Here is a 15,221-nt window from a genome sequence, read left to right on the forward strand (position 1 = left end):
TGCATTGTTAACATTCCTTAGGAGTCACGTGAGGCACCGACGCACGTCAGCACTGCACATAGTCTAGGCGGGGCTTCCTCCATTTACAACACCCCGCTCAGCGACCCCGCCGCCGCCGCCGCCGCCGCCGCGCCGCTGTGGAAAAGCCAGGCCGGGCCGGGGTGGACTGTGCTGCCGCTGCTGCTGCTGCTACTGCCGCCCGGGCCTGAGACCCAGCACAGATCACAAACCTGACCAGGGCTGCACCATTTCAGCTTCAGTTCCTTTAAAAGTGTGTGTGTAAAGTCTCTACTAAGTTCTTAGTTAACTGCACTGGTTAGTTTCAAACCTCCTTTTTACTAAATCCGGCTGCACCAAACACCCGTAACTTTATATCGTGTCTTAACTATTAACAACTAACTCCTGCGCAGATTTACCGACTCGCTCTTTCAATAAGAAAATTATTGTATAACATGGAAATCAACATGTTGCCATGGAAACGCGTTTGCCATCAGTACAGATGTTTTTTATTATTTGTGAAAAAAAAATACATTATTGACTTATAACACAATAAATGGACGTGACATCAGTAATATTTGATAATCGTGATTTTATCTATTGCGTTTATTTGTATGTTTGATAATATTTATAATAGTGAACAGTATTTTAGCCAGTTGTGCAATGACCAATGCTTCAGTAATTGCGACTTGCTGTGTGGACTGCAGTAAGTAAAGAGAAAAGTATTAATTTCCCAATATATGATTAAAAAAGTCTTTAACATGGTAACCATTATGTCAGTGGCATTTAAATGGTCTTAAATGTCAATAATAACATTTATTAGAATCAGAAGAATATCATTTTAAAATTATTTTATTTCGGTATTACACACAGAGTAAACCATGTTTAATATAGGACTTTTACATTTTAAACTAAATTACTAAAATCGAGTAACTTTTCAATGATATATTTTTTGGAGGTCATATATATGATATTCTTGCATTATCTTGTGTTATCTCCCGAACACCCAGTAGGAAAAGTGTTTTTTTTTTCATCCTTACCCAAAAGAAATGCTACTGTTGAGGTATTTTAACAAATTTAGCATAAAAGGTCACTAGTCTATCACTATTGTAAAATCTAAATTAAACCTGTCAAAGGCAAAGAGATTAGAGCACCTTAAAACACAGAGCTTATATATTTGTAAAAAAAAAAAAATAAATAAGATCAACTATATCCCTCCACCTTTAAAGCATAAATAGGGCAAGGGGTCTCCTTCCTCACCCTCACCACCACCATTACTCCAAGTTGAAGGTGATGTTTCTGGTTCTTCCATCTCAAAACAAACTAACAAAGCTCCAATGTTGTCAGTGCAGGAAGGCAGTAGAGCAAAAGGCAGAATGTGAGCAGCAAGGTCTTCTTATAAGATCAACTTGGTCACTTAATTCACCCAATGATGAGCAGCTTCAGCAAACCCGGTGACAGTGCAGAGCAGTATGGAATTTTCAGGGCATCTGTTCACACTGAGCAATGAAATATATATTTTTTCCTTTTTTATTTTATTCTTTTACATGAATTTGAATATGGCCCTTTATTTTAAACAAAACAACCCATATCCATGACTGACTCATGGGCACACACATGTATGCGCAGGCACACATAGAACCTATCAAGAGTGGGACAATACAGAATAAATAGTGTTGTTTTGTGCATGCGCATGAGACAATGAAGATTATTTTTGCGGTTCCTGAGCCCTAAAAAGTACTGGCGATCCTCCTGGTACCGAATAAGGATGTAGTGCAAAATGTATCAGACTAAAAGTATAAAACTCATGGAAAACATGTATTGAAGTAAAAGTGGAAGTCGGAGAAAAATAATAATAGATACAGCAGATACAGCATTTTAGTACTTAATTACAGTTGTGAAGTACTTTGTTATACAGTTGCAAGAAAAGGTATGTAAATCCTTTGGGATTACTTGGATTTCTGCATAAATTGGTCAAATAAATGTGTTCTGATCTTCATCTAAGTCACAACAATAGACAAACACAGTCTGCTTAAACTAATACCACACCAAAAATTACATATTTGCATCGATTTATTGAACACAACATGTTAAAATTCACAGTGCAGGGTGGAAACAGTATGTGAACCTTTGGATTTAATAACTGGCTGACCCACCTTTGGCAGCAATAACCTCAACCAAACATTTTCTGTCAGGAGGAATTTTGGATGATTCCTCTTCACAAAACTGTTTCAGTTCAGCAATATTCTTGGTATATCTGGTGTGAATCACTCTCTTGTGGTCATGCCACAGCATCTCAATTGGGTTGAGGTCGGAACTCTCCAGAAGGCGTATTTTCTTCTGTTGAAGCTATTCGGTTGTTGATTTACTTCTATGTTTTGGGTCGCTGTCCTGTTGCATCATTCATCCTCTGTTGAGCTTCAGTTGGCGTCCAGATGGTCTTAGGTTTTCCTGCAAAATGTCTTGGTAAACTGGGGAATTCATTTTTCCGTTGATGACGGCAATCCCTCCAGGCCCTGAGGCAGCAAAGCAGCCCTAAACCAAGATGCACCCTCCACCATGTTTCACAGTTGGGATGAGGTTTTGATGAGTGTGTGCTGTGCCATTTTTATCCATACATAGCGTTTTGTGTTCCGTCCAAACAACTCAATTTTGGTTTTATCTATCCTCAGTATATTTTGCCAGTTGTGCTGTGGAACATCCAGGTGCTCTTTTGCAAACTTCAAACGTGCAGCAATGTTTTTTGAACAGCAGTGGCTTCCTCTGTGGTGTCCTCTCATGAACTCCATTCTTGTTTAATGTTTTCCTTATTGTAAATTTGTCAACAAAAAATGTTAGCATGTGCCAGAGATTTCTGTAAGTCTTCAGCTGACACTCTAGGATTCTTCCTCACCTTATTGATCATTCTGCACTGTGCTCTTGCAGTTATCTGTGCAGGAAGACCACGCCTAGGGAGAGTAGCAACAGTGCTGAAATTTCTTTATTTGTGGATCGTCTGTCTTACCGTGGACACATGAACATCAAGGCTTTTAGAGATACTTTTGTAACCCTTTCCAGCTTCATGCAAGTCAACAATTCTTGAATGTAGGTCTCCTAAGAGCTCTTTTGTGCGAGGCATGATTCACATCAACATGGGCGTGGTAGTGGGGGGAAAAGTGGACCTGACTACCCAGGGCCCGAGTAGGGAGAGGGGCCCATGAAAATCCTGATTTTTTTTTCGCTCACTTTCCTTTGTTTACTGGCATGGATAGGGGCCCATTAACATAGAGGGTGTACAGGGCCCAGAATTTGCTGCTACGCCCCTGCACATCAAGCAAAGCTTCTAATAATAACTTCTTAAAAGAACTCAAAACTGGTGTGTTTTTATGGGGCAGGGCATCTTTAACCAGCACATCCAATCTCATCACATCCTGACTACAATTAGATCTTAGAAAAGTCATTAGCCTAGGGGTTCACATAGCTTTTCCCCCCTCACTGTGATTGTTAACGTGTTGTGTTCAATAAAACCATGCAAACATAATTTTTGTGTGTGGTATTAGTTTAAGCAGACTGTGTTTGTCTATTGTTGTGACTTAGATAAAGATCAGAACACATTTAATGACCAATTTTTGCAGAAATCCATGTAATCACAAAGGCTTTACTTACTTTTTCTTGCAACCTTGCATCTCGGATCACAAGGTGCTCTGACATTTGCATGCCACAGTAAACATTATCTTGTTCTTGCATAAAAATACTGACATTTCACAACATAGGCCTACTCGTGGGATAGCAGTGTGTAAATTGATCATAAGGTGTTACCTTATGTTAGAGGTCTGCACAGGACTGCTTTTTTAAACCCGCTCCCGATTGTTTTAATCCCGAATGTCTGCTTCTCTGATTGTTTTAATCCCTCACCTGCCAAAATTACTGATTTTAATGCCACGGGCAACAAAAATTGTTTCTTTTAATCCCAGACCCACCAAAAATCGCTTGTTTTAATCCTACACTCACCAAAAATTGTTTCTTTTAATCCTGTGCCCACAAAAATCGTTTGTTTTAACCCCCCACCCTCCAAAAATTGTTTGTTTTAATCCTGCTCCGCCAAAAATCACTTGTTTAAACCCGCACCCGCCAAAAATCGATTGTTTCAATCCTGCACCCGCCAAAAAACACTTTTTTTGATCCTACACTAACCAAAAATCGCTTAATCCTGCACCTGCCCAAAAATTGCTTGTTTTAATCTTGCACCTACCAAAAGACACTTGATTTAATCATGTGCCTGCCTGCCCGCACATACACATTTCTGCCACTCCCACCCACAGTGCTAATATGAATTGAATAATTCAACTTTTTTTGCTTAAAATTTATTTATGTATTTATTAAACAGCAATACAGCGCTGTCCCATTACCACAGTCCAAACCAATGCCGTCAGGTGAATTAGAGATGCTGATATAGTCCCCCCGTGTGCGAGTGTCTGTCGGTTCAACCTCTGTTTTGATATTTATCAGTAATATCTTGAAGATTTTTTTTTCGCTTGCATTGGCTATTAATCTGAAACTGCTTTCTGTTTTCTTTGCAGCTTTACTTGAGTGCCAGTCATGCGTCTGTAATACTCAGGAAGTTCGCTTTAGAATTACATTTCTTTGAGTTATTCTCAGTGCTGAATGCATTAATCAAGATTTAAGCATTGACTGCAGTCAGATCAAGAATCTTGTACTAGAGGTGGATTTAGGCCTGTACACTGGATGAAGAGATTGATTTAGAAAAAAAACATTAAACTAATGAATATATGCATCATTATTAATAATCTTATTGATTGATTCGTTGTTTTCTTTCTGTTCGTTATGCATGGAGATCACTGCGTGATTATTATAATTTCCCAGACTATTTATTCATTTGTAGGATTTTTCTACTTGTATATGTGGTCCTGCTCCTGCCACCTTGGGAAAGGGTCAGCATGCTGGTGGGGAAGCCTCCCTTGCTGTGGAGTTCTGCTCAGGTGCAGTAGCCATAAAATGCAGAAAAAATCTTTTTTTGAGCCAAAGTTTAAAAGCTTTTTATAAAGTTTTTGTAAAATATGTTATTCATATTGTAATTACACCTTCAGTTTTGAGTATTTCTCCCCATTTAAACAGATACAGGTCTTGTACAAGTGGACAGAACTGCCCAGCCACGTTGCATAGATGGCCCCCAAGTAAACTGACTTGCCTATCAAGACCCACAGTAAACAGCACAGTGGGTGGTTAATGATCATGACCAGTCGCGTCTGGCTAAACCGTCCATGTGTACAAAGATGCCACATCACACTCAACGCAGGACACTCAACTGCTTATTCTGCAGGACAGTGCAGTGTCCTTTAGCTCCCATGGTACACAGCTGATGCGGCATATCACAGTAGAACTATAATATATACCAGAATAGACAAACACTAGACATTATATTAAAAATGTTAGGACAAAGTTGGCCTCACCATTGTTGTGATTATGAAAATTGTTTTAACAGATCTAATGCCATGGTTCACACAGAAGAAGTAGAACACAAGACAATAATAATTTTGTGGGAAGGAATATACACAGGGTATATTTAATAAACATGATGCTACATTAGCATAGAATAGCAGTATCTCCATACAAGCACACATATGTAAAGCAGCGTAACAAGTCTTTAAGTAATGCAGACTTTGTGCAAATTCTATGATTTACACATTATAAATGCAAATCTGCATGTCTGCGTAAAACCTGTAATTTAAATGCACCACATAAAGCTTTCCAGCAGTCATATACAAACATATAGCCAAATGCAGCAAAATGTACTATGTCAGAAAATGGGAAATACTAACATTGTGCAAAAGGGGGCGGTCATACAGTTTGTGTGCGCTTAATGCCCAAGCTCAGCAAATGCTGAGGCACAAACATAAAAATACACTCTAAATCAAATACAACATGCAGGAGGTTATTAGTGTTGACATAGAAAACAACAAAAATAACTTATTATAGCTTTATGTTTTCAGTAACATTATGACACCAATACAAAAGGAAAAAGTATACTACCAATAGTCAAAGTTCAATGTCAACAGCCTAATGAAATAAAAATATGAAACATGTATCAACCATGTACAAAACAACAGCTGTTTTGACACCACTGTATTGCCAGTATACAGGCTAAGGCACTAAGACGTAAGAATGACAAACACTGTCTTTGAAAACTGGACCGTCTCTTTCACAGGTAATCAGACAATTAACTGGAGATTTGTGAGCAGATATGGCCTGTTCCTTCATTACCTCATGAACCTGACTGCATGTAGCATAATGGCGGAGATCTGCTTTAAAACTGTCAGTGTTATATTCAAAATTACCAAAAATACTAAATTACTGAACCTGTGTCACATTAATCCAAACAATAACATTTGAGCCACTTCAGCCCAGAATAAACCAAACTTAGTATCTGATGGTGTTAAATTACACAATTTTACTATTTTTACTAGTTCGTAAAGCTGGATAAATGTGAATTCAGATGACCACTCTCATTAAGGCTGCATGGCCATGAGTCAGACACACATCTTATTTAGGACCATGTAGGTTCCAGTTTTGGGAGAGATTTATACGTCTCTAGCTGATGCTTGGTACACTTTTGGACATATATAGACTAGATCTGATCAGACATTGGTTTCTCATTATAACGCTTTCTCTTTAGAAAGTTTTGCACAGTCAAACTAAAGAACCACAAGTGATTGGAATATGAATAAAGTCACTAGAAATACATTTAATAGCCAGATCTAACTGCAGATGCCCTTGGTTTTATGTGGTTCAGATAAAGGAATGTGTAGTTCATTATGTTCTAATCAGAAAATACATATCATAAGTATGTTTATAGTAACAGTGATAATGCTACTTATAAATAGTAAAATTAGCATTCTATTTGATTTTTTTCCACATTTTTTGGACCATTCACTTCTTTTTTTTTATTAGTTTTCCAAATAATTAAGTGCAAAAAAAAAACACAAAAAACAATGGGCAGCCATAATTTTACACAACATGCTTATGATGGTGAGATACTTATTCTGCATCCCTTTCCCCACAGATATTGGAGATGTCACACCAGAGTTGACAGCGTTCCAGTTAAACATGGTAAATGAGGAAAGTGTATAATATTTCAAAACATTTCTGACGGCAAGCTAAAAAGTTTACCACAACTGGTTTGACAGTTATTTACCTGAGTTTACCAGGTTATGGTTTTAGCTTTTTAGTGATACCAGCTGCTAACCATTGATACAGTCTGTTTACAGATGGAAGTTAGACAGTACTGCACAACTAACTTAATGAGACAAATAAAAAAGAAGTGCTAAAAAAAGTACTACTGTTTGTGTATGGTACAGCCATCTTGGATTCTTAATTCTGTAATTAGTGAGACTCTTCCAAACTACTCAGTAGGAAATTTGGACCCAGTTTGCCAAAAGCATTTTAGCATTTAATACATCTTTACGTGGAGAGAGAGAGTGCTCAGTGTGAAGCTTGCTCGACCATCTAAGATGGTCCATCTCCTTTTGGAACCCGACCTGTGGAGACCTGTTCCAGTTTAAACTGTCTACCTGAAAGCAGAAAATTCTGGCATCATAATTTAAATGGAATAAAGCCTTAATGGAATCAATTAAAGGAATGAGAAATATGGAGTGAAACGGTATGAATGCAAAATGTGTACACAAATTTACCTTACTCTACTCTAGTGGGACAGCAGATATACACAGGTTGTTTAAGGCACAGGCAACCTGTACTATCTTGTCAAAAGTGGTCACGCCTGAACTACGGTCTAGGACTGTAAAAGGACTCTCCACTGGACCAGTGAGCATAGAATATCTTTTCTTGACCATTTGTATGACCCTCCCCACATGATTATACACATTCAACCTTTCTACAGTGACCAGAGAGGCCTGTTCTCTTAAATGTTGGTCACCTGTAAAGATCTCACCATGATGATCACTACTAGTGATTTTAAGCTCAGCCCTACAAGCACTGACCAAGTCTCTAATGTCAAAATCTCTCTCAGCCAATACTACATCCCCAGGCAGGAGTTTACATAGGAGACCACTACTCTGTACTAAAGTCTTATCGCTGACATTCCCTGGTGACCCCCTGGAAACAAACATGACAACACCCTGAGGGGCAACACCAATCACATATTTGAGCTCACTGACAAATGCCTTGTGAGGAGACTGAGGGACCATGTCCGCTGCTGATGCTGCACAATGAGGGTTTACATCTACACTGACTGCTTTTTCGAGGGACACGGTAAAGCAGTCAATTATCACGGCACAGTCTGGATGTGAGCACTTCACAGCAGCAGGAAGGTTTTTCCGAAGCTCCAACCTTGACGGCCAATACACAGCTGTGGGTACCAGAGTGGTAAACATTATGTTGATGACTCGATGAACAGTTCTGGTTACTGTTGCAACTTTAACTCCAAAACGGTAAGCTAAATCCTGATTCCTAAGATCAAGCCTAAGTCTCATTAGCGTGAGAAGTAACTGCTGGAATGTTGAAAGCTTGGCATTTTTGTCTCCCTTCATATGTGGTACAAGCAGCCACATTACAGTCTCAAACACAAAATAGTTTGGCAATCCTGTGTAGAACTGAACTTTCTCTGGATCGTTCCGGAACGAGGTTTCCGTGAGGGACATCTTCGCTAAGGACCCCCTCAGTTCAATGTTCTCTTTTCTCAGGGCGTTGAGACTGGCCTCATAGTTGACTGACTGTGTGCAAATGTTTCTCAGTGGTATTTCTTGTTTGATCTGGTCCTCGCTTTCTAATACACTTTCTTCTTCCCTCTCATCGTCGTCATCATCGTCGTCGTCCTCCTCCTCTTCATCATAGCTGTTTAGTGAAGAGGCTGCACTCTCTGGATCCCCCTGACAGTGGTTATGGCTATGGCCCTCTTTCAGACGCCCCTGCCCTTGCAGGAAAAGCAAGGCATTAGCAGCCTCCACTTGCGCCTCTTGTTTGTCATAGGGTTCAAAGGCGTTGGCTTCTTTTATATTCGGGGACAGAGGTGCTGAAGTGAAAACAGAGGGAACATAGTCTGGAGACCGTGGGTTCTTTACTTGTCTACCTGTGATATGGACAAAGAGTGTAAATATTAGACAATAAAACCATACTAAATAAATATGTTGTTTCAACATAAGCTGTCACATTTAAAGATGAGGTATAAATGTAATATCCTTGCTTTAGAAAAATCAGCTTAATATCAGAAATGGTGGTAGCTGGTTTCACACGGTCTAAGCTGGTCTTTGATAGTTAAGGTGGTTGAAAAGCTGGTCAGACAGGTGAAAATATACTCTAGACTGGTAAGCTAAATGGTTAACCAGCTCTTGCCTGCATAGTGTGTCTTGTTTGATTTTGGTCATGCTTGGCTATGCTGGTCAATTAGTGTGGCCTTGTTGGTCATGCTGGTTAACCAACTTGGTCTCGCAGAATATGCTGGAGAACCTGCATGGTTTTGTTGCTCATACTGGTCAACCACCTCTGTCTTGCTGGTAATGCTGGGCTTGGTTGTCTACCAGCTTGGTCTTGCTGGTTATGCTGGTCAACCACCTTGGTGTTGCTAGTAATGCTAGGCTTGGTGGTCTACTAGCTTGGTTTCACTGGCCAACCAGTTTTGTTGCTTATGCTGGCCAACCACCTTGGTCTTTATGGTCTTGTTGGTCTGCCACCTTGGTCTGACCCGTTATGCTGGTCAACCACCTTGGTCTTGATGGCTGTGTTGGTCTACCACCTTGGTCTGACCCGTTATGCTGGTCAACCACCTTGGTCTTGATGGTCATGTTGGTCTATCAGCTTGGTCTTGCTGGTTATGCTGGGCTTGGTTGTCTACCATCTTGGTCTTGATGGTCATGTTGGTCTACCACCTTGGTCTTGATGGTCATGTTGGTCTACCAGCTTGGTCTTGCTTGTAATGCTGGGCTTGGTGGTCTACCAGCGTCCAAAAAAACTACACTGGTCTTGCTGGTCAACAACCTTGGTCTTGCGGGTAATGCTGGGCTTGGTGGTCTACCAGTTTAGTTTTGTTGCTTATGCTGACCAACCAGCTTGGTCTTGGTGGTCTCCTGGCTTGGTCCTGGCTCATTATACTGGTCTTGCTGTTATCTCTGCTGAAAAAAAAACAGCAAGGCCAGTTCAGAATGCTCCAGCAGGTTGACCAGCTTAGTTTTTGACCTGCATAGGGTTTGAGTTTATGTTTGAGTTTAATACTTTGGCTGGTCTGCAAGCATGATCATTCTGACCAAGCTGGATAGCCTATATAACCAAGCTTGACCAAGTTGACTGACCAGCATGACTAAACTGGTGGAACAGTATGACCAAATTCACCAAGGTTGTTGACTTGTATCAGCTTGGCTGAGCTTGGTTTTATTGGTTATCTATGCTTCCAGGCCAGCCAAATTATTAAACTCAAACTCAACCATATCCTATGCTGGTCAACCATCTTTACCAGCCTGGTGTGGCCATGCTGTTGTTTCAGTAAAGGTAACTGTGCTGCTGTAGCTGCTGAACCTCTACCTGAAATGAAGTGGGTGCTGCAGAGTCTGCTGCCCTCGTTTGGCATCCAGCCTTCACGATTCACCGCGGCGATCCAGCGCTGCTTCCTCTCGGGGTCTCTGGGGAACCTGTAGAAGGACAGCGCGGTGCCGGGGGTCCTCCTGTTCCGACAGCCGGACACCACGCACGTGTGAACCATGTTACAGAGCGCCAGGAGCTGCGCGGGGCTCCAGTCTTTTTCTCACTCACACACACACACACACACACACACACACACACCACTGATTGATATTCTGACTCCCAAAATGGCGGCGGGGGGACTGCCATACAAACGCACTGACGGGTTCGGAGCGCGTCATCCGTGGGGCCCCGGTTCTGGTGTTGTGTCGAGTTGTGCTACCCTGTCAAACCGTGCAACCATACTGTATGTTTAACTGTAAAAATACATGCTGCATGCATGAGAAGTGTCGATATGACATTTCAATAGCCTGAATCGCTGTATCAGGATAAAGATGAGGCAATATAGGTGATTAAAAACATGGGACCCTGGGATGGATTTTTACTTTCTGGAATTGAGTTACCCAACTCTTGGAAAAAAACATGAAAACAGTAAAAATTAGAGTTTTGCGCACGCGCAGAGCCGCTAAGTAGCACATATCAATGGGTAGCACAACTCGACAGAACACCAGCGCTGTGATTGGTCGAGGCGCTCGGTCGCTACAGCGGGTCATCCTCAAGCGCCCGGCGGGGAGGCAGCTAAAGCTAGCGAACCTGAATTAGCGAGAGCGCTGCGTTTAGAGGAGCTTAAATCTGAGCTTCTGGTCAGAGAAAGAGGGTTCCAACGATGGCTGTGGAGTCGAGGGTGACCCAGGAGGAAATTAAGAAGGAGCCGGAGAAGCCGGTCGATAGAGAAAAGGTTTGTTAGCGCTGAACATTAGTTTGTTTAGTGAGGGGGTAGTGTGGAGCTAACGCTAGCATCCCGCTGCAGTTTGGTTCATACAGAATCAGCCAGCTAAAATCTGCTAAAGCTAACTAATAAATTAATATTTAAACTTTTTTGGAGTAAATTAGTTAACCATCTGATGGATATTAGCTCTGAAACGTCTATTTTGATGTTTAATAGTTCCTCTGTAAGCACGGCCAATTCAACTTGCTGGATAAATCCAGTTTGCTAGCTAGCTAGCTAGCTAACTAACTAACTAGCTAGCTAGCATGGATTGACTGTGTGTGTGTGTTTTTGTGTGTGTTTTTGTGTGTGTTTTTGTGTGTGTTTTTGTGTGTGTGTGTGTTTTTGTGTGTGTGTGTGTGTGTGTGTGTGTGTGTGTGTGTGTGTGTGTGTGTGTGTACAGACGTGTCCGCTGCTGCTTAGAGTTTTCACCACAAATAATGGGAGGCATCACAGAATGGACGAGTTTGCCCGAGGAAATGTACCATCAAGCGAGCTTCAGATTTACACCTGGTGAGTGAACGTTCTTATGTCCGGTTTTGACTGTCTGTAACTAGGGCCGGGCGATATAACCTAGTTAATTATCTATATACAGCTCTAGAAAAATGAAGAGATAACTTCAGTTTCTGAATCAGTTTCTCTGGTTTTGCAATTTATAGGTATATGTTTGATTAAAATTAACTTTGTTGTTGTTTTATTCTATAAATTATGGCCATATAGTAATTATTGTAAAGATTGTCATTTAGACTTAATTCAAAGAAAAAAAGTTCATATTCCTAAAGTTTTAAGAGTTGAGAAGTCAATATTTGGTAGAATAACACTGGGTTTTTAATCACAGCTTTCATGCATTTTGGCATGTTATCCCCCACCAGTCTTACACACTGCTTTTGGATAACTTTATGCCACTCCTGGTGAAAAAAATACATTTTGATGGCTTGTGCTCATCCATCTTCCTCTTGATTATATTCAAAGGCTTTTAAATTTAGTATAATCAAAGAAATTACCATTTTTCTTTTTTTTTTCAATATTCTTCAAATAATATACTGCACATAACAACTTCAGTTTTTTATTTGTAGACAAACAGCACCATTTAAAGTGATGCCCAAGCTATTGTTATTGTTGTTATATGACCTAAATACTATATATAGAAAAATAGTTCTAATTTAAAATTATCAAAGTATTTATTTTCACACAAAGAAATATTAACGAATGAAAGTCCACTACATTTTAAGGACAATTTCCTTCAGCTCATTTCCTCCCTCTCTCTTTCTGACTTTAATAACCTTTAGCAACAAGTATAATAGTCATAAGAGGAGATCTCAAATCTTCTCCTGGCTTTAACACCTCTTGTGTCTTGTGTGTGTTTAAAAACAGGATGGACGCCACCCTGAAAGAGCTGACCAGTCTAGTAAAGGAGGTTTATCCTGAGGCTCGAAAGAAAGGCACACACTTCGGGTTTGCTATTGTTTATCCAGACCCTAAAAGACCAGGCTACAGGTAATGTAGGACAGTTCTGTTTTGTGCAGTATATATTTTCTCGTTTCAGCCTTTTGTGTCTCTGTTTCAATTTTTCATTCTTATTGCCACAGTCAACATTCTTGAACAGAACCCTTGAACAGTTTAATATCCACAGTTTAAAGCATCTAGTGGTTTTAACTGCCTTTGCTACAGTTGCCCGTGTGCACACTTCATGTACAGTGACTTGATTATTTGGAGCATTTACAACCAATTTTTGAGAAACATTCAGCGAGTTAGATCAATAGAATGGTGGACTGAATGCTGAAAGTAGTGTAACAAGCTAAATAGACCCTAAATTACTTATATTACTGAGTAACACGCGTGCTTCCAAACAGCCCCTGCATTGCTCCAGGTCTTCATCTGAACTGAGAAAACAAGGTTCAATCAGAAGCACTGCAGTCTTAATCCCTGGATCAATAACATATTGCAGAACAGTCACTGGAGAGAAAAAAATAGCATGTATTTTCAGAACTGCTGGGCGATTTTCACGATTAATTTGGTTAATTTAAATTAGTTTTAATGCGATTTTTTTAAAGTTGAGTAATTGTGATTTTACATAGACATTTTATCATTTTAATCTAAAACATTTAAAAAAACGCTACTCATTTCTGAAGTGTTTATCTATCTTACAATGCTTGCCGGCACCTCCCACAGACTGAGAACTGAGCTTGTACCAAAAAAAAGTTATATAACATATATTTAGCTAGAAATAAATCCTATTGCTTTAAAAACTGCAGCACCATCACTCTCTGCTTAGGATCTGTGGTTAATTGTGGAAAACAATAAAAATCTCTCCTTCAAAGTTTCTTCTGAGACTCGTTTAGTGCACTATTTCTCAATTTTTCAGTCACAAACCCGTGTTCTTAAGTATAATCCAGTGTGTGAGTAACTCCAGGGTGTGTGGACGAGGTCAGCGTGTGATATGAACGCATGAGCTTAAACTATGTTTTGAATTATTTACTCAATGAGTCAACTCAACCCAAAGCATCTGAACACCATTTTATTTGTAACAGTTAAACCTAGTTTTGAACCATTTCTTTGTCATCTGTAGATAGATTTTTAGTATGATCACAGTTTTATGTGAACTCATCCTTTTATTTAATACATTTTTCTTTTTTATCTACAGTCCTAGGTGTTGTCTGACTGAGGCGTGTAGACTGTAGATATATAATAATTTTAGAATTTTTGCTTTGCTTTTATAGGGTCAAAGAAATCGGTAACACAGTATCTGGGCGCAAGGGTGCAGATGACTCGATGACCCTGCAGTCTCAGCGCTTTCAGATAGGAGACTACCTTGACATTGCCATTACTCCTCCCAACCGTGCTCCTCCTATGCCAGGCCGTATGAGACCCTACTGAGTCTCTCCATGCTAGAACCCTGGTGCCTGTGTGGTCTTGTCTACATGATTACATTTTGTTGTTGTCTACGTTTTCTTCTCAGAATTTTTATACTGGATTTATTGGCTTTGAGTTTTTAAGGTTAACCCTACCCTCCATGTAACACTTAATGGTGAATAAAAGTTTTTCTCTAGTAAATGTTGTCTGTGTGTGCTATCAAGAAAATGTCTTATTTCCAGTTAACAGTTCTTACATCAGATGATGATGATGATGATAATAATAATAATAATAGATAGATAGATAAATAGATAGATGATAATAATCAATAAATCATGGCATTAAACATTATTCTAAATGCTGGTAAATCTGCCACTTTAGAATATAAATCAGAGCAACAAAGGAGATGGCTTTTTATTTGTTTTTTTTTTTGTTTTTTTATAGATATGCACTTGCCCAGAACACACTTTTTGTTTTTCATACCTAGACCAAGAAGTAAAGAAAGCTCACATGAATTTTTATGTGAAAACCAAGAATAAATCCTGTGGGTGTGACTATTGCCTCAATTTGTGGTTGATAGTGAGCTGATAGAGTGGAAGAACAATTCCTCTGCATCAAGTTCATGAGTTTTAAAAACATTTGAAGGATTTGCTTAGAAAACCAAATGCTGGTGAGTTTGAGGTAGCCTAGAATGTCTACAGGAAAAATTGCAATATTAGTGCAAGAAATTCTACCTTGCGTGGTTATCTTTAAACGTTTTTTTTTTTAGTTGCAAGCACTAGAAAATGCAATTCTGTTTTTAAAAGTTGTTTAAAGAGTTGCTTTATAGTAAAACTTGTTCAAAAGACTCAAATGGGTTTAGAGGTTTTATTGAGTTTGCTTGGTATGTTTTAGTGGAGCTATGTGAACTAAATTTAAA

The 15,221-nt window shown here is 39.6% G+C and overlaps 2 protein-coding genes and 1 long non-coding RNA gene across 3 annotated transcripts; 2 read left to right on the forward strand and 1 right to left on the reverse strand.

Moving 5' to 3' along the window:
• Positions 1–4: 4 nt before the first annotated feature.
• LOC111194925 (uncharacterized) lies at positions 5–7,110 on the forward strand. Its single transcript, XR_002651375.2, has 3 exons — positions 5–271; positions 4,880–4,976; positions 7,058–7,110. It is a non-coding gene; the product is annotated as an uncharacterized LOC111194925 (long non-coding RNA).
• On the reverse strand, positions 5,527–10,944 carry LOC103025519 (uncharacterized). The gene is made up of 2 exons (XM_007255594.4): positions 10,525–10,944; positions 5,527–9,079 (listed from the first exon to the last, which is right to left on the reverse strand). The coding sequence occupies exons 1-2, from the start codon at positions 10,700–10,702 to the stop codon at positions 7,692–7,694; spliced, it is 1,566 nt and encodes a 521-aa protein (XP_007255656.3). The 5' UTR covers positions 10,703–10,944; the 3' UTR covers positions 5,527–7,691.
• A 248-nt stretch (positions 10,945–11,192) lies between these two features.
• sap18 (Sin3A-associated protein) lies at positions 11,193–14,503 on the forward strand. Its single transcript, XM_007255595.4, has 4 exons — positions 11,193–11,419; positions 11,853–11,962; positions 12,824–12,946; positions 14,170–14,503. The coding sequence occupies exons 1-4, from the start codon at positions 11,348–11,350 to the stop codon at positions 14,324–14,326; spliced, it is 462 nt and encodes a 153-aa protein (XP_007255657.1). The 5' UTR covers positions 11,193–11,347; the 3' UTR covers positions 14,327–14,503.
• The last annotated feature ends 718 nt before the right edge of the window (positions 14,504–15,221 follow it).

This window comes from Astyanax mexicanus, chromosome 11, assembly GCF_023375975.1.
Source record: "Astyanax mexicanus isolate ESR-SI-001 chromosome 11, AstMex3_surface, whole genome shotgun sequence".
Classification (NCBI taxonomy): Eukaryota; Metazoa; Chordata; class Actinopteri; order Characiformes; family Acestrorhamphidae; genus Astyanax; species Astyanax mexicanus.

Bases quoted from the DNA above. Each gene is read 5' to 3' on its own strand.
- LOC103025519 (XM_007255594.4), bottom strand. From the start codon at position 10,702: ATGGTTCACACGTGCGTGGTGTCCGGCTGTCGGAACAGGAGGACCCCC. The intron at 9,080-10,524 runs GTAGAGGTTCAG...TCCATATCACAG, and splicing joins CAGCACCCACTTCATTTCAG to GTAGACAAGTAAAGAACCCA.
- sap18 (XM_007255595.4), top strand. From the start codon at position 11,348: ATGGCTGTGGAGTCGAGGGTGACCCAGGAGGAAATTAAGAAGGAGCCG. The intron at 11,420-11,852 runs GTTTGTTAGCGC...GTGTGTGTACAG, and splicing joins AGCCGGTCGATAGAGAAAAG to ACGTGTCCGCTGCTGCTTAG. The intron at 12,947-14,169 runs GTAATGTAGGAC...TTGCTTTTATAG, and splicing joins CCTAAAAGACCAGGCTACAG to GGTCAAAGAAATCGGTAACA.